Source organism: Neomonachus schauinslandi, chromosome 14, assembly GCF_002201575.2.
Source record: "Neomonachus schauinslandi chromosome 14, ASM220157v2, whole genome shotgun sequence".
NCBI lineage: Eukaryota > Metazoa > Chordata > Mammalia > Carnivora > Phocidae > Neomonachus > Neomonachus schauinslandi.
In genome coordinates, this window is record NC_058416.1 from 14,176,071 (window position 1) to 14,201,731 (window position 25,661).

Below are 25,661 nucleotides of genomic sequence, written 5' to 3' on the forward strand. Positions count from 1 at the left end.
ATGATTAATTCTCAGCTTATTGTGATAGTATGATAATCTGAAATTTCTGTTTAAATATTTATGGAATAAAATAGTAACATAAAATTCCATTTAGTTTGAAAGTAATAAACTATCCCCAAAGAGACATTTTAATGTATATTTGTATTTCAAAATGAAACTGATTTTTTTTTTCTCATTTATAATATAGTAAAATATTTTCCTGTCTCGTTCCAGGTGAAAATGACTCAGAAAAAAGAAGCTACTTTACCGTTTTTTTTTTACACCATTTAAGTAAGTCTCATGTTTTTATTAACTTGTAGGAAGGAATTTTTTAATGAGTTTGAGGACTGACAGGGTAGATTACTTAGAAACTTTGTCTTTTTTGTTTATAGTAGTGTAAACTCCAAAACAAAAGCCTCTTCTATTGTTTTTGTAAATAATGGGCCAGTTGCCAGATGCTTTTGAATGGTTGATAAAGGAGATAAAGGGGCACAGAGAGATGTGGGAGACATTAAGGAGACCATTGAACAGGGCCTGCCTGGGAAGGTGTAGGGACTCTTGGCTTGGTTGATCGGGAGGTGGTGGTACCATTATGGCTTGTAGAAAGAAAGAAGAGATAGTTTGAGGGTCAAGGATGAATGTTTCTGAGTTTAGCTTACATCTGAAGGTACCAATTAATTAGTTAGAATGAGCTGGAAGTTAGCTAGAAATAAAATTAGTGTAACAAGTTAGGGACTTGGATCTCAATATAGAGATGGGAGTTGGTTGTGTAGATTTGGAGGCATCAGCATAAGAGAAGATGGTGGTGTTAACTGTTGGACGTGTAGGAGGCTCTAGGAGAACTTAGAAAGTGACAAGGAAAGGCCCATGATACAATTCTGGGAGATCTTGACAACTATTGGGTGGGTAAGGAGGAGAGCAGACTTTGGTGGGCAGTAGGATTTTGCTTTCCTAGATCTGTTTTCCTTGAATCAGGAGAGGGGAGATATGAGTTGCAACCCTGGCTCCGCACTTCTGATGTGGGCTGGTTTATTCAGCCCCCTTTATTCCTCCTCCTCAAGGGTCATTTTCAATTAGCAAGGATTCACATTTACTTAGGAAGGATTTTGGTCTTGACCAAAATACATAGAAACTCTTTGAAATATGGGTGTTAGGGATGCATTTGAATGACTTCATTGGAATTATTTTTGACAACTTCTGTAGCGCTAGTGTGGTATTCATAAACTTAGAAAGGCTTAAATATTGCATTAGCCTCTAAATAATGTGATTACATCCCTGACTTGGTGTGTGTGTATTTGTGTGAATAGAAGATCAAAAACCAAGAAAAATTAGGGTTTTGCAACTTATGATCATATGAAATTAATTACCCTAAATATTATACAATATACATTAAAGGTAGAATTACCTTTGAAGGGTGTCCCTAATTGTAAGATTATCACATGTGCTTATAAAGCCAAGTCTTCACTGATTGGAACTTGCCCCATATTATCTCATATACATAACTTATGCATCTGTTTATAGTGTAGTGGTACAGTCAGAGCGTAATAAAATAAATAAATGAGTAAGAAATATATTATCAATTCCTGGTGTGAAGAAAATACACAGGACATTGAAAGCGAGACCGTGGGTTACTTTAGACCAGCCACTCTAAAAGGAGTGGTCAGGGAAGAGGTACTCTTCTGCAAAGGGCTCAGGTGCACACTGCCTTCCTTCTTCCACTTACCTGCTGGCTGACCATGAACTTACTGTGCTTTGATGCTCAACATCTGCCTGCAGAGCCACTGCCAGCCTCATGTCATCTGGGGGCCCTGCAGCATGCTTGACTCCTCCCCAGTGGCTCACCCACTCCGGGGCAAAGCTACCAGCCCTGCCTGCAGACTTGTCTGGCTGAAAAATCACCATTTGTCAAAAGCCTGCAATATGACCAAAAAGTGCCTAAGGTTAAACGAAGAATTGACTCCTGAGGAAATAATTTAAGGAACAGAAAAGAACCTAAAAATGTTAAAATTCTCAGAAATATCTGAGAAGCTATGGTATCCATAAAACAAAAAGCACACACTTTACAAAATGAGAAAGAGTACAAGATGCATATTTTAAAAAAGAGAAATGCAGCTATAAATTTATAGAATAATACATTGTACAAGAATAGTTCAACTGGGAGACAAATCCTCCAAATTAGAATAGCCACATGAAATGAATTTTAATATATGCATTGAATAAGAAGCTGGAGGAAACACAATGGCACACATGGATGGTGTACATTTCTTCATTCCCTGAAACAAGGGCAAGTGGAAACTTCAGGGAAAAGAAAACATTTCCAACCGTACAAGAAAGCATGCTTCAAACATGAAGCAACCTAATATAATATGTAAGGTGATTTCGAACAGCTGCTGGGAGTATGAGAAAGAGAATTCATTTAACAGTGGCACATAGATCAAAGCTTCAATGAAACCGACAAGAATCTAATCATAGCATAAAACTTAGCTACTAAGTATTTAAATAATCATAATAAAGTAAATACTGGTTTTCAGCTTTTAGAGTCAAACCTCAGACAAAGCAAGGAAGACTTAATTGTGATTACAGACTAGAATGTAAATGTTCCCCATCTTGACAGTATACAAGGTTACAGGTTGGAAGGCAGAGGAGGAAAGAAATATAAGTGGAATAGTAGTGGTGCTATTGTCCTCATAAAATAGAATGTGGAAATTCTGGATATAGTTGAGAAAGTAAGACAGAGGTGTAGGTATTACCTTATTAAAGTGACCAATGTAGGGGCATCTGGCTTGCTTAGTCGGTAGAGCATGTGACTCTTGATCTAGGGGTTGTGAATTCGAGCCCCACGTTGGAGGTAGAGCTTACTTAAAGTGACCAGGGGCACCTGGGTGGCTCAGTCAGTTAAGTGTCTGCCTTTGCTCAGGTCCTGGTCTCAGGGTCCTGGGATTGAGCCCCACATTGGGCTCCCTGCTCAGCGGGGAGCCTGCTTCTTCCTCTCTGTCTGCCTGTCACTCCCCCCTGCTTGTACTCTCTCTCTCTCTTTGTCAAATAAATAAATAAAATCTTTTAAAAAATAAAGTGACCAATGTAGCCAACAGAAGAGGTAAAAATAATAATATAACCGTATTGAGTGGGGAGGAGACAGCAGAAACAGGCAGGGTCAGTGAGGAGTCCACAGTAAACGTATCCGGTCATCCAGTCAAGAAATAGTAGTAAAAGCATATTATTAAGAAACATGGAGGTAACTACCAGAATAACTGAAAATAGGCAGGTGTAAAAGTTTTTGTCTCTGGGTTGGGGAACTGAGAGATGAGACGGGTGGGACAGGGGTTTGTTGGCTGTCATTATGCCCTCTGTACTGTTTCTGATTTTTTAAAATTATGTGCATATAGTACTTTGATAAAGCACATATTTTTAAAAAGAACAAAAATATATAGGTATTTTAATCACTGGCACAAATGATCAAATGAGATCATAAAAATAATGGGCATCAATAAAGAAATGTATTCTTCCATATAAATATTAGAATTAGTGTCTTGAGTTATTGAAAATTTCTTTGGTTATTATACTATATTTAGGAAGTAATTTGGTGAGGATTGACAGTATTACTATACAACATTTACTTACTTATATTCTCCGTTACGTCCTTAAGTAAACTTTTATAGTTTTTCCTATAATATACATTTTTCATTATTTTATTCCTGGATATTTTATTTCTGTTATGATTAGTATCTTTTTTTTATTACGTATGTTCAGTATACCAGGAAAAAACAGTTATTGCCATTTACCATCTGAGTACAAGGGACTCTCTGTTTTTCTCTAATCCAATAATTTCCTCAGGTTTACACCATCCGTTTTCTTCCATTCACCTTTATATATACACTTAATGTTAGCATTATCCACTTAGAAACTATATCAAGTAAATGTTGGCATATAAACATCATAATAGATGAAAGAATACTTGTCACAGACCCTTTTTGCAAAACAGTTAAAGTTCTTGTTACAAACAATTGTTCAGTGAAGCCATTCCCTCTTGAATAAGGGGGAATATTTCCTTTTTCTTCTTAGAAATATATGATTCACTCATCAGTTCTTAAGTTTGAGAAAATTTATCTAGGATATTGACATCTGAAGTCATAGTCTTGAGATTTAACTTAACATGATCAATTTCACCAGCATCACTAGATTTTAGTTTAATGATATCTCTCCACCATTCTTCCATTGTCTTATTTAGTCTTGTCTAGCATGAATAATTTATGAATAATGTAATAATTCCTGGGGTTATGAAATAGCAAATGTTTCAAGATGTGAGAAAAATTAATTGCTAAGATCCTTTCACATATCTTTACACTTGTAAAAGAGTCCAGTGGATCCATATGGTAATTGCATATCCTATATTACCCTGTTCTTTAAAAATCAAGTAGATTTTATCTTTTATATCTTAAAGACCTCTAAGAAAGAATAAAAGTCGTGAAATACCTGACAAGTAGAACTTAACGAAACCTTGTGCTATGCCAAGGGGTGACCAGTAGGTGGCGCTACATGACTAGGAGAAGCATAAAAGTTTTGCCTTTGTGAAAGTACCTTGAAAAGGAGGAGATACACTTTGTATTTGAAAACTGTGTACTATAGAGGACAAAGTAAGGTCAGAATAACTTTAAAGGAAAAAAAATTACATGAAATGACAACAAGAAAGGTCTCTTAAGGAGTATTTCAGAAGAAAATGAAAGTGGGAAGGAAATACTGTACCTTGCCAATACAAGCAAAAGTAGCTATTCTCTTTTACTTAAAAGTCACTATGTAAACTCAGGGCAGTTAAATTTTAACAAAATATTTTAATATATTTTCTACCAAAATGGCAAAAGCTACTTTGGTTCTTTTTAATATATTTGTTTCTTTTAGCTGATATGGATTAAAGTTCCTCCCTTAGACCAAATTTAAATACTGATTTCAATGTGAATCTTTCTACCACTTCACCCATCTGACTTACTAATTATTTACTAGAAATGCAGTTTTCTCCTTCAAAATTGAAATTCTTGTTTTTTTTTTTTTTTTTAAGATTTTATTTATTTATTTGACAGAGAGAGAGAGACAGCTAGAGAGGAAACACAAGCAGGGGGAGTGGGAGAGGGAGAAGCAGGCTTCCCGCCGAGCAGGGAGCCCGATGCGGGGCTCGATCCCAGGACCTGGGATCATGACCTGAGCCGAAGGCAGACGCTGAACGACTGAGCCACCCAGGCGCCCCGAAATTCTTGTTTTAAAAAGAAAGTAACTTTTGGGGCACCTGGGTGGCTCAGTTGTTAAGCGTCTGCCTTGGGCTCAGGTCATGATCCCAGGGTCCTGGGATCTAGCCTCGCATCAGGCTCCCTGCTCTGCGGGAAGCCTGCTTCTCCCTCTTCCATTCCCCCTGCTTATGTTCCCTCTCTCGCAGTGTCTCTCTCTGTCAAATAAATAAATAAAATCTTAAAAAAATAAAATTAAAATTAAAAATGTAACTTTTATATATCACATACATACATAGAAAATGTTTGTTTACTCAGTTATGACTAAAAAGATGAAAATAAGATTCTGTATCAATGGTCAGTATAAAGGAACACAGATTATTCTAGAAATAACTTACCCTTCTCTGTCTTTATTTTCTTGAAATATTTTTCCTGTAATCTAAATAGATGTTCTAAAAAGGAATAGGCTAGATATCACTAGCTATCTCTAAAATATCGTGTATAAGTGCAAGCAAAATATTTTTGTAATAAAAATTTGAGAAGATATGGAAGATAAAATACTTCAAAATGCAGCATTTTAAGATTTTCTCCTCCAAACACTAGTCATCCTGAATAATTGATGATAAAATTCTTAATAATCCTAAAGCATGGTTTACTTTCTTCTACAGTGTTCAAATAACTGAAAAAAGATGGAATAGTAGCAATCACAGCAAAGAAATGTGCACAATTAATACTCATCCTCTTTTTCTTTTTACTGAAGCATAACATGCTAGTAATAGATTCTTTTAAAATTTGATGTTTTCAATATAAAAAAGTTTAGTCAATAAAGAAAAATTTTTTCATACAAATTACTATGTAGAAACATGCTGTCACCATTATCATCAAATATTACTTCCGCCAAATTCTCCCTCCCTCTCCAGGATTCTGTTTACATGTATAAATATTAGGGCTGTTCACAACAACTTGTATATTGTTTGGGGGTTTTTTAATAGTCTTTTCTGTATTTTTCATTCTTTCTGCTCTTCAAAGTTCAGGCAGGACATTTGCTACTGACCTATCCTAATACACCAACTCTCTCTCCTACTTTGTCCAGTTGGCTGTCGCTGAGTTCTGAGTCTCAGTTATTACATTTTTTTTCAGTTGTAGAATTTCCATTTCAATTCATTTTTAAAATAGATTCCAGTTCTTTGGTATAGTTTTCGATCTTTCTTTTTATTATTGAATATATTAACCACAATTATTTTAAAGCATACGTGATAACACCACCAATAACCACCTCATTTGTGAGTGTGCTTCTGCTGTCTTTTTTCATTTGGTGCTGTTGTTGAGTCTGGTGGTTTTTGGATGAATGCTTATCATTGTATGTTAAAAGTTTTGGAAGGTCTGGATTATCTCATTGACCAGAGAGGTTTCATCTTATCTTCTGACAGGCGCAGAGTGGTAGCTGACTCACACTGTGTTGCATATGTCGTCTTCTCTTACCTCTGGTTTGTGTCTGCTCTTGGAGGGTAGCCTCCCAGGGATCTCAGTGGAAAGTGTGTGTTACCCAGAGCCCTTTCATGGTGGCTCTTCTCTTCTATATCTTGAGACTGCCAAAATGTTTGCCCTCCTTTTGAGGGGCTTTCTTCGAAGCTTCTTGTCCTCTTGTCCTACACAGCTGAAGAATTCTCTGGGTGTCCGCCTCATTCCCCTTCTCACCAGGACGTGTCCTTTGCTTCTTTACCTGAGTTCTCCACATAGACTAGAAAAGGAGTTCTCGCTTATAAAAGTTCCATAAGACTTCACCTCAGAGACTGTATTAAATTAGTTTAAGGGGCGCCTGGGTGGCTCCGTTGGTTAGGCGACTGCCTTCGGCTCAGGTCATGATCCTGGAGTCCCTGGATCGAGTCCCACATTGGGCTCCCTGCTCTGCGGGGAGCCTGCTTCTCCCTCTGACCCTCCCCCCCTCTCATGTTCTATCTCATTCTCTCTCGCAAATAAATAAATAAAATTAAAAAAAAATTAGTTTAAGTAATTCCACATAGCTTTTCATTCCTGTCTTTTTTTAAAATCCAGAATGAAAATTGTATATCATTCTATTTGTCTCCTCTTTTGGGTCCTCAAGTCCGGGCTGCGTTGGTAGCCACAAATTTTATTTTTTTATCTCTGCAGCCTTAGGGGATTGTCAAAGGCTCTATTGGATTCTCTACCTCCTGGCACCAGCTGTATGCCCAAGTTCTCAGCCTTTTGCCAACAATAAGAATGGCAGATGCTCTTAAGGGTTACAGTTTGTAGAATGCTGGACTACTTCTCTGGTTTGCTTCTCTCTAGGATCTTAACTCTTCAATTCTTGATGGTCTCAGTGGCTCTCCAGCACCTTCAAAGTGATTTTTAATTTTATTTTGTCAGGCTTTCTAGTTGTTCCTGATGGGAGCGTTGATATATCCAAGCTTTTCCATCATAGCCAGAAACCGTGGTTAAACTTGAATGTTTTAATTATTTTCTTAAAAACAAAAAACAAAAAACCTCATTAGGAAAATATGAATGAAAAAGTGATGTATATACACAATAAAAATTATACAAGCAATAATAAAATGTTACCTCTCCTGAGTTCTAGTCTTACAGTCTTTTTCCCTGGAGGCAAAGTTGCAGTTTCTCATACAACTTTCATATATATCCCTCTTCAAACATGCTGAAAAGATTGGAGAATATGGCAAAAATCTTTGTACCCACAACCAGGTTTAAGAAATGTAATGTGGTAAAAATAAGGACAAGGAAATGACAGAAAGAGAAATGAAAGGTAAGGGAACCAGAAAAGGTACATGGTGTAGTATAAGAATGGCAAAGAGGTTCAAATTATTCACTGACTTTGATTGTTGGTTTTGATTCCCTGGAGTTTTTGACAATTCTCAGGCCTGTCTAGCTCAGGGGAACAAAGAGCCATAATGGATTTGCCTTGTCTGTTGTGTGCAGATGAGCACAAGACTGCTGAGTGGTGAAACTCACACCACTAATTTGCTGTTCCATTAATTACATTGATTTAGTCAGAATTTCTTTGTTAACTAGAGTATTCCATTTCTTCAAAATGATGGATCATATGACTCTGATAAGTGGAGTTTGGGGTTGAAACTCTGAGTCAAGAAAACCAAATTTAACTAAAGCTATTTTTGAGGAGAGTTCAGATAATGAGCAGTAATACAATGAGCTTTAGGTTTCTCTCTTGTTTAATTTCTTTATTTTCTCAACTTTCACCATCCTTTTGTTTTTCAATTAAGAAAAAAGAAAGAAAATATCATTGAAATGAGGAAACATTTTAAACCTAACCTTTTCTTTTGTAGGTTGCTTTCTGAATCTAAACAGCTAAACATTTTAAGAAAAGCAAGATCATATATAAAACAGAGAAAGTATGATGAAGCAGTAAGTATGCAGGCGTTATCTACATAAATAACTGGTTGTCATTTTGGGTGTGGGGAGGGCAAAGATACACAATGGAGAGCAAAGTGGGCAGGCCAGGGAGCTCTCCTAAACCATTAAAGAAGGATTGGATTTTCTAAGTAGCTGCTTTAGCCATGGACATGCTTCTGTTATGTCAGATCTTATCAGGGGTAAACTTTTTTAGGTTAGCATTGGAAATGAACAATTGCCATTTTCTATGATGAGAAAGTATATTCCAATTTTCTGTAACCCTATAACCCATAACATTTTAGGACATGGCATATTTGTACATTTGACATTATCTACACACTATCAGAAGTCTAATGATTCATACTGAAGCTTCAGATCTCAGCAACTACCCCACTAGGTTTTCCATTAATTTTCTTTTTGTTAAATGGTCATAATTTTAAAGAAGGAGAGAATTCTATTTTCAGTTTCTCAAATTGCCTAAGCAAAATACCATGCATTTCTAATGCTTGTTTTTGTTATGGTTTTAAAACAGTGAGCTATTGTTTTTCTGTTTTAATGATGCTCTATAACTGACGTGGTTAATCTGCTATGAGAAAATAAAAAATGATACAGATGTGGATATCTCTGCTATTTGGGATCAATATTAGAGAGACTTCAGTTCTTTCTTTTGTATGTCATCTGTAGGTATTTCCACAGAGTGAATCATTTTAAATCACTACACATATCGTAGTTTACATTTAAAATGCCCTTCCTTATCAAGATTCAAAATTCATTCTATTCAGGAATTTTTCTTGTACTTTGCAAGAAGATCCTTGAATAATTAAAATCTATTCTTGATCCATCATTTACAGTTTGCACTCTAATTTTAACAATTTTCCTGCCTTTAAAACTTAGGTTTTCTGATTCTTCCCATGTGGCAAGTTACATTTTCCTTTCTCCATAGGTCTCCCTTTGCAAGGAGCTGATTCATCTTGCATTGAAAGGCTTGTCCTATTATCACACTTACGACAGATTCTTCTTGGGTATCAATGTTGTTCTCGGTTTTGTGGGATGGACATCTTACGCTTCTTTGTTGATCATCAAGTCTCATTCCATTACTAGAGGTGTCAGCAAAGAAGTTAAGGTATGTTCAGAAAAGATAATGAAGATTCAGATAATGGTGTAAAATCACTAGGACCGGGGAAAGAAATTGAATCAAATCAGCTGTAATGAGTTCATACAGTGTGCAAGTCGTACTAAGCTAACTCTTACCTTTCATTTGCTTTTGTCATATTGAGTCTTTTTTTCTCAGTTATCTTTATTTCTCTGGTTGGGGAAAGGGTATATTAATAATAATGGCCCCGTAACTTAAGAGGGCTATAAAGATAACTTACAATTTAAATCCTCCTATGGCATTAACTGGTGATTTTCTATTCCCTTTAATAATTATTTAGCATGTTATAAGCATCCCATGTCTTTCTATTACAGGAGGTCAGAAAACTACTTCAAAGCAATATATTTAACTTTATCTGATATTAAAAGTTTAGGAGCTAGAAAGTGATAAAATCCTTACTCAAAATGTCCCTTTTAAAATAATGTATGTGCTTTTCTGGAACTATTCTTATCTTCTTTCAACTTTCTGAGATTCTTAATGCAAATTCTCAGAGCTTTTTGTTTATCCTCATTTTAAGAATTAGTCCCTAGTTTACTGTACTTTCAGTGAAAAGAAAAAAACCCAAAAAGCTTTAATAGTACTTCATATTAACTGAGTAAATATGAAAGTACATATATGGTTTTACTACATTAAAACACTTTACTCTTTTAAAATATATTGCTGATTATCATTTATTAGGGAAAATGTGCCATTTCCATTTCCTTTACTTCATTCTAATGATTATTACCGTGTCCAAATCCTCTACAAAGTAATATATCTGGATGATATATTATTAATACTAACAGTCTGCAAACATTTCTAGTAGTAACTTTTTCCAATTTTATATTTTATTTTTCTGTAATGAGGGAAGGAAGAACAGTAGTGTTTATGCCAGTTTTTTATAATGCTTTAGTGCATCTTAAATAATTTCCCTCAAGAAATTTTCATTATTTGTATGTGAAATTGACGAGGACAGGAATAATTTTTGACATGGTAGCAAAAGAAACAGAACCAACCGTGTTTTAGCAATGGCATTCTGCTGGGTATTTGGAATTTGTCATTTTAAAGTGCTAACAATGCTGGAAGTAGGCATTATAATTTTGTTTTACAAAAGAGGAAATCAAAGCTGTTTAAGTATTTTGCAAAAGGCCACTGAGCTAGGATGTGGAGGAATTGAGATTTGAATCCAGAACAGTCTTGGGCCAAACACTGCCTTTTCATGTTTATCTTGATATTCAGGTTGTTGAGAAAAGTTATGAAGTCTTTAGATTGATGAATCCACATGATTTCATGGCTGATAGTTCTCCTGTATTCATTCATCTGATAATGCAGTGAATGTTTAATTGAGTGTACAGTATAATGCTAGCTACTGCCTAGGCTGTCCAAAAAAAATAGAAAATCCAGATTCTGCCCTCAAGGAGACTGGAAGTAAGGAAAGTAGGTAAGAGATGTACACACATAATCACCTATCAGATGTAGGTCACTATACTACACGACATTGCAAAAGACAGCTTTAACATTGAACAACTTTAATATACATTGTGATACAAAGACTGTCCTATTTTAAATAGAGGGGAACTTACTTCAGCAAGGGTGATGATAACAGGAAAAGTAAGTCTTGGTGGAAATTTAACAACGATAGGGAGAAGATGAGAATTGAAGCAAATTGAATGATAGAAACAGACGCAGAGTTGGGAAAATGTATGAGTATGCTGGGATAATGAGTAGTATTTATTGAGCCCCACTATGCCAGGACTATCCTGGGTGCTTTACATGTGTTATTCAATTAAGCTTAACACTACTCTAACTTTGGTAGTTGAGATTCTCATAAATAGAGATGGGGGAATTTAGGCTCAGAGAGACATGTTTTCTTCAAGGACACACTGGTATGAAATAACTAATATTTTCTGATGCTTAAATTCAGGCTCTTTCTACACCATACTGCTTTCAAAATAAATAGTTCAATTTGCGCAGAATGTGGAAGGTTTGTTCAAGGGACTAATAAAAGATTATACCAACAGTGTAGATTAGGCTGAAATAATCAAAGGCCTCAAATGGTGGACTATAGATTTTAAACTATTACTGAAGTGTTGGTGCATTCGTTAGAGTTCAAACAGAGTGAAAGAACGAGTGGGATATATATATTAGGAGATTTTGTGTAAGGAATTGGCTTATGTGATTGTGGGGGCTAGTTGGCAAGTCCTAAATCCAGGGGTCAGGCCCTCGAGAGGACCACACTGGAGCTGGCTGGCAGGAGCTGAAGCCACACTCAGGAGTTGCACTTCCTTCTGCTGGGAAGCCACCACTGTGCTCTTAAAGATTTTCAACGGATTGAAGCAGGCCCACCCCAATTACATAGGATAATCTCCCTTACTTAAAGTCAGCTGATTACGGACTTTAATCACATCTACAAGATATGTTCACAGCAACACCTAGGTCAGTGTTTGAAGAACTGGGGATGGTAACCTAGCCAAGTTGACACACAAAACTGACTGTTACAGTTGAGGTTATCAAAAATACTTTGAACCCTTTGGTTCTGTTTGCAAAAACATTCTGATTCCTCTTCAGTGAGAGTTTATAACCTAGTGAAGTGACGCAATCTGAACAGTTCTGAAGGAAGAATAAAATGCCAATGTTCCATAGCCTTAACTGAAGGGAGGCATGGAGAGCAGTTAGGAGGTCAGATGAAGCTCAGCTGTGCATGTATTAGAATGAGATGCTTGCAGTTGGGCTGTAGGGAGGCTTCACAGGGGAGGCTGTTGCCAAAGTGAAGTCTTTTTGTTTTTTTTTTTTAAAATTTTTTTTTTTTTGGGGGGGGGGGTACACGCACTGGGGGGGGGGGGGGGGCAGCAAAGGGAGAGGGAGGGAGAAGCAGACTTCCCGCTGAGCCGGGAGACCTGTGCGGGACTCGATCCCAGGACCCTGATATCATGACCTGAGCTAAAGGTAGACGCTTAACCGACTGAGCCACCCAGGCGCCCACAAAGTGAAGGCTTAAAGGGTGAATAGCGCAATAGAAAAAAGGAAGGCAATGCACGGAGTGAGCAGCCTGTGCCAGATGAGGAGAGAGGTAGCATGGCTTCTTGCAAGAGCTGCGAGCCACTGATACGGCCAGACTATAGAGGGCCTGCAGGGGAGGGAGCGATGGGCTTACAACAAATATTATCCTCATTGCCAGATGAGGAAACAGAGCTTTAGACAAGCTAAATGGGTTAGTCAAATTGACAAGCAACTAGAAGGACAGCACTGGAATTAAATTTAGGTCTGACTCCAAAACTTAAGTCCCTTCTACATGACACCCAAATTATACAGGTCAGTTCTAATTTATCACCATTACAGGCAGTGAATATCTTCTTTTCTTGAAATGTAATTTGCTACGGCTCCTCTTAATTGTGTTCTGCATGTAACTTCTACATACTCTTCTCCTCTGCTTTTTTGCCAGTTCAGATGTTACTTGCTTTAGAACTAAATATCCTTATTTTGCCACATGCTTTCCTTTATTTTCTTATTACCTAATAAAAATCCCAAAATATTAACCCCTTAAACCAAGTCTCATGATTTCCATCTCGACCTGTATGGTTTGAACTCCTTGAAGGCCAGCACCTAGTATGGAGCACAGCATAGAGTGTGCAACTTAATCCATGCTTGTTGGATGAAGGAGTGACCGTAAGGCACCAGCATGGCTCGTTATCATCAGGTGTTTTTGGAGGGGCCAGGAGGTGGTGGGGAGTCAACTTATGATAAAGTAGAAAATGCCCCCGACTCTTATTATTTAAAAGCCGCTCAATCTTCTACTTCAGCTGAACTGGATTCTTCATGATTTCCTTTCCTACAGGTGGATGCCGTTGGTAGTGTCTATTTTAAGTATCAAAGGATTAGATTATTACACCATATTATACTGACTCCAGAAAATCCCTGGAATTTTTTACTCTTTTCAACTTCTTTTGTTACTATTTAGTAGTCTCAAAATGATGTGAAACCAGTCTCACCTCTTAATATGTGTCTTGGCCACCTTCAGCTTATAGACTCCAGCTATCCACATTTATTTGAGATTTGTGCCTTGCTGTGGGACCTCCCTTGCTGTCTCACACATCTCCATTCCCAGTGCTGTTCACTTACAGTTTTCTGTAGTGCCTGCTGCGACTAATGCAAACAAGTAGGAGAGGAGAGAGTAAAAATGACGGTAATAACAGCAGCTGTTGTTTACTAGGCATTAATGACATTCCAGGCATTTTGTTAAGCTCTACATAATCTAATTTAAACATTACCAACCTTGATAAGTAGATATGGATTATTATTCTCATTTTATAAATGGGATGAAATTAAGTCTCACTACAGTTTTGTACTTTGCTCATAGTTGTATATGGTTGTACATAGATCAAGTGAGTGAGCCAGAATTTGAGTTCTGCTCTGTGTAGTTCTAAACTCTTAATCACATTGCTGTGTTTCACCTTCCTTTTTACAACTATGTCCTAGTTTATCCTTGTTTCTTACTTCCTTTCTGGTGACATTTTATGCCTGTAAAGAGGAATTATAAAGAGGAAAAAAAATCTCTTATCTCCCTCCCCTGCAATTCCTCTACTCCAGTAATTCTTAATTCTCACCTTATTTAGCTTTGGCTAGCAAAGCAAGGGGAAAACAGAGACAAAACAAGGGACAGACGAAAGAGAATGCCAAATTGCTCCTCCATTCCTGGGTTTTTCCTCCGATGCTGTTCTTAGCATCACAGCTTTCCATAGGTGTGTTCTTTTTCCAATTACTGGAATGTCTGTACCTGAAGCTTGCTTCATTACTCCTGGCCCAGAGCACCCACGGGCCTGGCTAGCCCGTGGAGGCCATCACTCGTGGCTTACATTGAGGAACTCCTTTCTCGTTTGGCAGGCGGTTGGGAAGAGAAGATATGACCGAATAAACACACTGTGGTTGGGCAATGGAGAGAGGAGCGTGGGCAGCATGTCAAGTTGGAGTTTGAATAGATAGAAGCATTGCTCCAAATGAAGATTAAGTCCCACGGTTTATTGTGCATTAAATGGGCTTTTGTGAGCTGGTCAGGGAGCTTAATCAACATTTATAAGATTGTTACTAAGGAGAAATACGTTCAGAGTTCCAAACAAGTTAATTGCAGACAAACTTGAGGAACATAGTCACTTTTAAATTGAGAATTGCCTAATTGCAACAATGCCAGGATACCCAACCTTTTCCTCTGTACTGATACTTCTCCAATGACAGCATTTTTTTTAAATGCAGTTCTTCAGTTAATCAGGTCGTTGTGTGGAACCATTGAAAGAAAGTAGTAATATGTCCCTCCAGTTTGTAAAATCTCTTTTAAAAACCTATCAGTTAGCATGAATTTAGAAGTGTTTCAATGTTCTGTTTGATTTTCAGAAACCAAGCCACCTCCTGCCATGTAGTTTTATAGCTATCAGTGTTTTAGTAGCATTTTTCCTTCTGATTCAAGACTGTCCCTGGACTTACTACGTATATTGTTTGTTGCCAATGCCAATATGGTATGCTGTGCTAAGAGAGTAAGTAACACACCTTGCTGTCTTATTTTACACTTCATTGACAGTTTAATTTGTATTTAAAGTGCATTAGATTTCTGTAGCATAAATCATAAAAGATATTTATAATACCCTTCGATCTCTGAGCCCTCCCACTTCATTTATAGCAGCACAAATGTTGCATATAAACGTCCTTTTTATTTTGCCTTTCTCTTTTGACTTCATCTTTTTTGCCTTGAGGTAGTATTGACCTTGTTCCCTTCTTTGTGTATGTATCCTTTATAAATAAGAAAAATCTGGACTACAAATAGAATAATTAATGTTGATGGTACTATGCCAGGAGTAATGTATATTTTGAATTTGTCTCATCATCTGAGATTCCAGTGTATCTTCATGTTTCACAAGGAAATGTACATGTTTTCTTTCCCCACACATTTTTGCCCTTCCTTTCGTAGCTATCATGTAAACCTAGATAAATGGAACTTTGTAGTTAAATCCAGGCGAGTAATGTGTACACACAGAGGTGAATATTATTCACATGTACCATGGTTTCTTCCTTTAACTGCCTCCTCACAAGCTGGAAGTAAAATGGATTCTTACCATTGTAGAAAACATCAGAGGTAGAGCTCTTAGGCGAGTTTAAAGCACTTTAAAATAAAACCACTCAAATATTGGGCTGGTTCACGTTCATAGGCAGCGAGGGTCATGTTGCACATCTTGTTGACCTCTATATTTGCACCAGTAATCTAGAATTTAAACTTAGTCTTGGGCATCCAAGCATCCTCTGAGCAAACCAGACCCCAAAAGCAGGGAATTAGAGCCCAGACTTAAGGGTATTTTCAAGGTTGGCCTGAAAATTTCCAGGGTTGGCCAGCATGTTTGTCATGATGTAATGTGTATTTTTATTCTAATTTTTGTTAACTCCAGCTTTGACCACAATGTTTAAAAACATTATTTTAAAATACTAACATTAAAATATCAAAATAAAAATTAATATTAAAATGTTTAAAATATTAACATTTAAAAGTATAAGACAAAAAGACACAAACAAAATGACATAGTGTTGCTTCTCCATTTGAAAGGAATTCCCATTGCCGGATATATGTACTCTGGCTTAAAAATTTTTAGAATGAACGTTTTATCAACGTTTTAGCCTTACAGAAAATTCTATTCTACTACAGAACCTCTCCTGAATTATTAAGTGTCCTAATTATGAAGATGATGTATATATTTAAACTTTAAGAGGAAATGTGATTTTGAATGTACGTTATGTTCTATCTTTATCTTTTTGATAGATTATTTAGAAAATAAAACATAAAAATTCACTTTTCTTATAAAATCTTCTAAATGATTTGCAGAATCATCTCTTGTTTTCTTGTGCTTATTCACTGTTGAGAACAAAAGAAGCATTCTCCTTTGGACTGGTGTTATCTTTGCTTTCCTATATGGCACCTTAGTAGTTTTGATAACATTATGTGGCCATTTTTTTTCAGTCAGAAAAAGATCATAAACCAAATGATACTGACCTTTTCTAATTACCTACTTAATCACTACAAATGCTCAAAAAAATTTTTCTAGTGATGAAATGTAAAAAGTACTCAAGTATGTAATGCAGTTTTAATGGTTATGGATTCACATTTAATTACAATGAGTGTACAGTTAGCAACATCTTAAATTGGGTTTGGAGAAGGTTATTTAGTTCAGTGAAAAAGTGCAATTAGGAGTTTCTCTACCTAGATTAGGAAAACCTACGCTTATTTTATTAAGACAGTTGAGATTTCAATATGATTGATCTTGGTAAATTTAAAATTTTTTCCAGCTTTTATCCATTTGGGTTCATTGTATTTTATTTCTGATCATGTATGTGTAATTGTATGTACTCATGTTTAAGCTAAGATCAAACATTTATTTATCATTAATGTTTATTTTTAAAACAAACTTTTGTGATCATTATCAAATTCAGAAATTACACTTTTTCCTAAAATACTTCTTTCTAGCTTTCAAAAAAAATGATTTAGGTAAGTGAAGCCATTGAAAGAAATCTGTTAGAAATTATATTAGTTTTTGAATAACCTATGAGTTGAAAAGTCCCTGATTTCTAGGTTTGCGCAGTTTTTATTTTTACCATATATTACCTAAATTTTTTGTTCAATATATAGTATAAATAATCTTTTTATAAATAATCTTGTCAAACAGGTTTCAAGTCATTCAAGACTTTGTCTTATCACTGTTGACCTTTCCTCCAAGTCAGTTGGTTGGATATCTGTTCGTCTTTACCCTGGGCATTGAAGTATTAGTGAGTAATTTACCACATTCCAGTATTTTCAGATCTCTTTTATACATATGTAACTCCTCTTAAATGACCTCATTTTTCATTTCTTCTTTGGAATGCATTGCTAGGTTCTCAGTTTCTTCTACCGCTACATGCTCACAGCTGGACTTATTGCATTTGCGTGTTGGCCATTTATCACTCAGCTATGGACTCGAGCAAAGGTACAAGTACTTGTTTTGACATCGGACAGATTAGTAGCTACTTGATTTTGATATGTGTTTAACTCAGGGAATTGTTCATTTTTAAAGAAAAGGGTAGAATGTGTCCTTACATAAAGAGCCTGGTCCTTTTGACGGGAGGACTGAGGTTACCTTCAAGTGATTCACATAGACTTTCATATCAAAATGAATTGGTCATGCAGTGACTGAAATACGCCGAGGCAGAACTGGTCTATCCTTCTCTAAGTCACTTCCTAGATTCTGCTGGCCTCAAATGTCTAAAGGATGGTATTGTCCAGAGCAAGGCAGTGGCTTGGGAAGCAGTGCTCTCAACTCAAGTCAGAGGAGTCACCTTTCTCCTAGCCTTGAGAATTGGCTCAGGTTTCCACTGTGATACTTTTTGATGGAGGTACCAGGGGGATAGAAATATCTTCTTTCCACCCTCTGAGAACTTAGAAGATTCTCCAGTTAATGGGGTTATTGATAATTTTTTGTCTTAATCTAATTGCAAAAGTATTTTTACTTCCTTCCCTCCTGAGCTCAATCACTTGATTATGATTGCAGGCCAGCTTTCTTATAGATGTCATCAGTATATGGTGTAACATAAATTGATTAAAGCCCTTGCTGTGAAATATGACCCAGGTTTAAATCCTGGCTGTTTCACTTACTGGTCATAGACCTGGTACCACTGATACTTTAACATCTCTGAGCTCCATTTCCTCATCTGAAATATTGTGAGTAATATAACCTGCCTCATGAGGTTATTGTGAGACTTTAATCAGATAATGCTCATATTATACCTAATACAGTACCTATTACATGACAGATCCGCCACCAAGAGGAACTGTATTACAATTTAAACAGCTCTAAGGCTTTGCATGTGGTCTTCACACTCGTGCAGTCTGTGAAACACTAAAGACAGTTTTCTTAACCGTACTTGTCTAAAGATAACTTTTTTATTTATTTTAGAGCATCTCACTGAGTTGGATTTTCTTCTCTTTGCTCCTGGCAGTGTTCCCTCTGATGCCTGTTGTAGGACGAAAGCCAGATATCTTTCTAGTGTATGAACAATATTTTAATTTACTTTCTTTTCAATGTAATTGTTTTTCTCAATCAGCACTGTGAAATATGAACCTGATCTTGGTCATGAGTTTCAAAATTAACTAGTGAATAAACTAAAAGTTAAAATACTAATATCAAACAATTAGTCATAAATATTGGCTCAGGCTCTGGGGAGCATTAAAGCTCCTTGGTGATGCTTCTGGGCCTTCAAAAAAAATGAAATTGGGCCAAACATTGATAACTTAAAACGCAAAAAAAAAAAAAAAAAAAGTCTAGACTCTTTTGTATATTGAGTAATCAGTAAAAGGGTTCATATGAGAAAATGTTCTGTTTGCCAAAAATGAAAATATCTAAAACCCATTGCTGTAATCTTTGCCTTTGAGCATTTCCACACTTTAACTGTCTTAGAATAATGAAATTCTCTCCTAATCTGCATGTAATGATCTCTAGGGGAGAAAGCTCTGTACCTTGACAACTTTACCATATCTAATCACTTACACTGTTACAAAATTCTGTATACCTTACCTAATTCTCCATGCTGCTGTCACATTTATTTCTTCTCAATATATCCCAAATAAATCTGTAAAATAATTGATTACCTTTGCTTTTGAGTTTACTTTTAAATTATTCTCAAGAAATCCACTGGCTGTGTGTGTGTGTGTGCGTGTGTGTGTGCATGTGTGTGCTTGGCAACTAAATGATCTGTATTTTGTGTAACATTTCCTCTCATTTTCTAATCATGCAATCATCTTTGTTACTTTGTTTTGAACTCTGTATAAGCAACTTTTTTTTAGCGTTTTAACCTAATATTGATGAGGGTATATCTTTTTTAGCTGAAAGAATATTAACTAAACGATATTTTTTAAAGTATGTGTTAATTTTTGAGTTTCTGTTATTTATCAGTGAACACATTTTATCTCATTCTGTGAAGTACTAGTAGGGAATAAGTCAGGAATTATTCCAGAAAGTCAGTTTATTAGCAGAGCCCAAAATAATTGTATTGAATTCTTATTTTTTTTTAAGATTTTGTTTATTTTTTGACAGAGAGAGACACAGTGAGAGAGGGAACACAAGCAGGAAGAGTGGGAGAGGGAGAAGCAGGCTTCCCGCAGAGCAGGGAGCTAGATTTGGGACTCAATCCCAGGACCCAGGGATCATGACTTGAGCCGAAGGCAGACGCTTAACGACTGAGCCACCCAGGGCCCAATTGTATTGAATTCTAAGACCATACTTCTAAGACATAATTTATTAGTGTTATTAAGTAAAAACATTTTGTATCTGTCATAAACTATAGTAGTAGATAAGAAGATGAATTTATTGCTTGTTTCATTTTTCTATGAGCTCTCCTGTTGTCTTTACAAAGCCCCTTTCCCCACTTCGGTCAATCTCTGCCTTTCTGTCCTGCTCAAGCAGTGTTGACATAGTTGAGCAGAATTTATACACTAAAAGGAGAAGAGATTATATAAATAGTCTCCATAGAACTTTGCCACTTGCATATTTTACTAAAGATGAATTCAAGAAGCAAACTTGTTAAAACATGAGAAATCTAATTTGTATTTTTAAAAATTATGTTTTTTTCCATCTATGCTTAATTTAAGTTCCTCAGTGATTTAAGTTTGTTCTGGTATTCTAGTAAGCTATATTTGCAACTTCTTTATGTTGACTCCTGGTTCATGGAGAAATTTCTACTCTCCATTTGATCTCTCACATCACCTCCCTTTAGACACTTACCAAGACAGTTATGTAAAACATTTAAGGATAAAATTGAAGGAAAAAGCAAAAATAACATAGCTATAATATTCTTCTTACTCAAGTCTCTAAAATAAAAACATTTGCCAATGAATTAAAATACCAAATTTTTTTTAAAGGAAAAGCAAATAATCTTGATCATAGATGGCTGTTTTCATAAGTCTTAATGGTAATCCATGTTGAATGTATAACTACTTTTTTCCCTTACAATTCTCAAAGAGTATTAAAAGAATCAAAACAAAGGGGTGCCTGGGTGGCTCAGTTGGTTAAGCGACTGCCTTCGGCTCAGGTCATGATCCTCGAGTCCTGGGATCGAGTCCCGCATCGGGCTCCCTGCTCGGCAGGGAGTCTGCTTCTCCCTCTGACCCTCCTCCCTCTCATGCTCTCTGTCTCTCATTCTCTCTCTCTCAAATAAATAAATAAAATCTTTAAAAAAAAAAAAAAAAAAGAATCAAAACAAAAATAAGCAAGTACTTTCCTAGGAGTTCCTGCTTTGCATTCATTTTTAGCCCTGCCTTTTTGCTCTTTCTTATTCCTCTTTAACCAACTCCTTTTCTCTTAGTTGTTGTATTGCCTGCTTCCAGATTCTGTCCTTAACCTTATTTCAGTTGTCCTATGTTACTCAGATTTTTAGGAGGTGAGAAATATAGCTTAACATTAGTATACCATTTCCTTGGTATCAGTTTCCTTCAACTTTAGGAACCATACCATACCTGGTGTTCTTGAAAAAGTGTAATTTATCAGGGCACCTGGGTGGCTTAATTGGTTAAGCAACCAACTCTTGATTTCAGCTCAGGTCATGAGGTTCAGGTCTCAGGGACTCCGCGCTGGGTGTGGAGCCTGCCAAATATTCTCTCTGCTCCTCCACATCCTCCTCCCTCCCTCTCTTAAAAAAAAAAAGTGTAATTTGTTGTTTCTTTACTGTACAAATGCCTTACCTGCGTACTACCTTTGTGACCTCTGTCCTACCCTTTCTTTAGCCAGGAGCCGCTGAGGAAAGCACCAAGATTAATGATAAAAAGAAACATTTTGTCCTACTAACACTAGAACAATAATAGGGAATAGAAATGTTGATCCTTTTTGTATGAGTAAGAGCTCATAGTCAGAAAATTTATGTTGTAGATACTGATGATATGTTTAAATATTTTTTATATTGTTTTCTGTAAATTTATCCAAGTCAGGCTAAGAATTATGGTAGCTGGTATGCATAAAAGTTTAAAAAATCAAAGTAAAGAAATAAGGTAAAGATATCTAAAAAATTGTGAGAAATTAAAAGTAACCCCATCCCTACTGCATCTTTTTTTTTTTTTTAAGATTTTATTTAATTGTTTATTTGTCAGAGAGAGAGAGCACAAGCAGGGGAAGCAGCAGGCAGAGGGAGAAGAAAGCTCCCCCCTGAGCAAGGAGCCCAGTGTGGGACTCGATCCCAGAACCCTGGGATCATGACCTGAGCCAAAGGGAGACGTTTAACTGTCTGAGCCACCCAGGTGTCCCCCTACTGCATCTTCATCCTGTGATTTTTATTCCTCTTACACCAGTATACCTATTTTGCTCCTTCATCTTGATAAAACCAAATGACTGATAGGGTCTACATTAGAGTAAAATATCTAATATTTTTATGTGTTCAGTAAATATCTTAAGAAAATTTGAAATTGCGAATTGTGTTTTAAAACAGAATGGGTGCCGGCTTGCTGGTTCTTCTGCTATCCCTTTGTGTTGTAACATCTCTCATAAGAAGAAAAGATCGTTTTATAAATGAAGAGCTGCTGTTACATCTATTTCAGGTCAGTTACAGGTTTTCAACATCATGTTATACTAATGATATACCAAACGGATCTTATGGTTGTATATAATGATATTGTTCTTAAGATGCCATCACATTTACATTGCTCAGTGCCTGCCAGCTGAGAAGAAAGTTCTCTGTTTAAGATATTACACGGAAATATATTCTCTAAAAGGTATGAAATAGCCAAAAGGTCAGCAGGAGGCAGCCTGAAGATGCCAAGAGAGCACAGGTTAAGGAGATATAAGAGGCATCCATATTGACCAAAAAGCTGAGCTATAAACGGCCTCCTTTGGACTGAGATTCTATGTTGTTCTCGTTTGAGTCAGGAGAAGGGTAATCTTTGAAGTGGAAGCAGCCTCTGAGTATGTTTATATGAAGAATAGCCAGTTTAAGACTTCAGATGCTGTGCCAGGGAAAGTAGACCTCACCTTGGCTGCTGGCTTTGGTGTGGTGAAAAGAACTTTGAACTTGAGGTTTCAAAATTGAGTCAATTCTCAGTTATACTGTACTAGGTGATGGATTTTCAGTGATATAGCTTTGGTCTATTTGTTTTTAATTTGTAGAGATAATATCTAGTAGAGTTGTAAGAATTAGAGAATATATGATGTCATATTTTGTAAAGTGATAGCTGTTTTGTATATAAGCACGGACACTACTTAAATTTGTTTTTTTTAACAAAAAAATTAAACATATCCAAAACACTGACAAAAGAAAACTTATAGGAATCTTCTCAAAGAATTTCCTCCGAACAAAGCTGGGGTAATAGAAAGTAATGCCAAGAACACTCTAAAATAAAAATACAACAACACTTAAAAGATGTTAGTTTATTCTTGGAGAACAATAGAGAACATATAAAAAGAGAAGAAATGTTTTGTCAAATATCCTGTCAAGACATAGGAATGTATATTTCATTTTAAATGGTGCACTGACTGGCTTTACACTAAAGCCCATAGGTAGCTTTGACAAAATTCACCTATAATTATGACTACTTTGGCAGAAGTGAATGTTCCTGGATCCTACTCTATAGGAGCAAATATCATGTTAAAATTCTCACAGTCTTTGTTGGAAATACTCCTGAGTTGATAAATCTGTTATGAAATTTCTTTTTATATTAACTATATTAATTTGGATTGATTGCTCTATTGTATAGCATATTTTTGGTGATTCCAAGAAAAATATCTCTGACATGTTAACATCTCTGACATGAGAATGTGTCCTACAATTGAAAGGATCCTAGGATTGTGTCATAGTTTTATCAACAGCATTTTTTTTTCTAAATTCACTGAAAATATAAGAGAAATTAAAGGTATCTCAAGGATTGGTGATGGGGTTGCTAATCTGATCTCTAGGAGATTTTACTTCATTTACAACTGTAGCTATGTCATTTCTTAAAAATGGCAAATAATCCACTAGTTCGGGGGTTAGCAAATAATTTTCTAAAGAGCCAGATTATAAATATTTTAGGCTGTGGGTCATATGGAGTCTTTTGTAAATTCTCAGCTCTACCACATAGCTCAGAGGGAGTTGTAGATTACACATAAATGAATGAATGTATACTACACGGAAGTGACTGTGTTTCAACAAAACGGTATTTCTAGGAACAGGCCACCAGCCTACAAGCCATAATTTACCAGTTCTCCACGAGTTTATATACATTCCCTGAAGAATACTGTGCTCCTTGTGTTCCCAGTACCAGGTGAACATTCAGGCCACAAATACGTGTTGAATCAGTGGATATGACTGGGTAGAAGACACTCAACCACATTGCACTATCTGCATTTCCATGAGTTAAGAAATCTTCAACGTTAATAATGAATATTTCTAAATAGATATGGTGTGATCATGTATACCAGACTACTCTTGAAAGTGCAAAATGCCTCATTTCGTGCTTGTAAAGGAGGGCCTCTGCTTACTGCCAGAGTTCTATCAAGCTTGTAGCCTTGGCTGTATGTGAGCCGGTCCAATTTCAGTCGTTTTGGGGCTAGATTCCAGTTGTTCAGGCACTTTTCTAAGGATTCTTTTTATATATAAATTAGTCTCTCACCACCTTCTCTTCTACTGGTGTGTTTTGTATTTACTTTCAGATGCTGAGCATCATGCTTTCCATGTGTGTTGTGTATACGACCCATGACAGTTTGCTCAAGAAACAAGGACTGCCTCTTTTTAACCAGATCATTAGCTGGATAACGTTAGGTAAGAGGACAGTCAAACTAAATGAGTTAATGTTATTATAGCAAGGCATATCTTAAAATTATCCATATATACCTGTATTATTGTTACTGAAAGAAATAATTTTGTTGAATGAAAATAATAATAACCAGCTATGAATTCCATCTTATGCTGGAATTTGACAAAGAAAATTAGAACTTTTGTTCTAATACATTCATGTGTTAGTAAGAATTACTTGTTAGAATATTATTGGCCTGATAATAAGGCTATATGTTTATTCACATCTGATAAAACTCTAACGGATTCCCAAAGAGAAGAGATTCTTATGCTGAAATTTCATGTCAATTCATAAATTCTCCGTCCTTACATAGGGACTAGGAAATAGTTCAGTTTTATCTGTATTTCCCTTGCTGAAAATAACATTGATTAGTCACTTCCCAACACATTACACATTTTATAAAGCCAGTTAAATGTTTCAAAACGCATTCCTCTATAGTACCTTTATTTAAGGATCCTGAAGTGTGCATGTGAAGGAAACAGAAGTAATTTAAGGACCTAGGGTTTTCCTTCCAATTAGAAGATAAGACAGAGGCAAGCTTGAAGTCTAGGATTTTCCTTTTAAAAAAAAAAAAGACACTTTGTGATGTCTATGAATAATGTGACATGCAATTTAGCCCCTCTGTTTTTTTGTGTGTGTTTTTTTTAATGATTTTTGTTGTTCATTAAAAAAGAAAAAGATCTTTGGATGGAACTTTACCTTAAAAATGATGAAGGCTGTTCTGCAGGCTTTCCCATTGAATTATCTTGATTTAATAAAATTACTATTTATATTCATTTTGCATGAACAATATTGATGACTGCTCCTTCATTTAAAAAAAAAAATGTGTTCAGTTTGTACTATGTTCTGGCACTGTACTCTTCTGTTCCCTGAGAAGAATAAAGATAGGCCAAGTCCCTGCCCTTTTGGAGCTTATATACTGCAAGGAAGGGGTGGGTAATATTCTAATGAGGTGACTATTAGTAATGATCTCTCTCACATGATGTGTTAGTTTTTAAATCCCCAGAAAAAACAAAAACTGTGAATGGGAACTGTAGTACTAAAGGGAAGTCTTTCTGTCACAGTCCATCATTTCTCAAGTGCACAGTCATATATAACTCACACCAGCAGATAAACAGTATATGGCAAATAGGAG

The 25,661-nt window shown here is 36.1% G+C and overlaps 1 protein-coding gene across 1 annotated transcript in view; it reads left to right on the top strand.

The window, feature by feature from the left end:
- The window catches only part of PIGN (phosphatidylinositol glycan anchor biosynthesis class N), a 93,245-nt gene that overhangs the window by 20,694 nt on the left and 46,890 nt on the right, over positions 1–25,661 (top strand). The window contains 10 exon segments of the mRNA XM_021686398.1: positions 214–249; positions 251–270; positions 8,513–8,591; positions 9,523–9,702; positions 15,097–15,236; positions 17,409–17,508; positions 17,613–17,705; positions 18,672–18,763; positions 22,189–22,297; positions 24,384–24,492. Coding sequence (XP_021542073.1) covers positions 214–249; positions 251–270; positions 8,513–8,591; positions 9,523–9,702; positions 15,097–15,236; positions 17,409–17,508; positions 17,613–17,705; positions 18,672–18,763; positions 22,189–22,297; positions 24,384–24,492 — 958 coding nt within the window.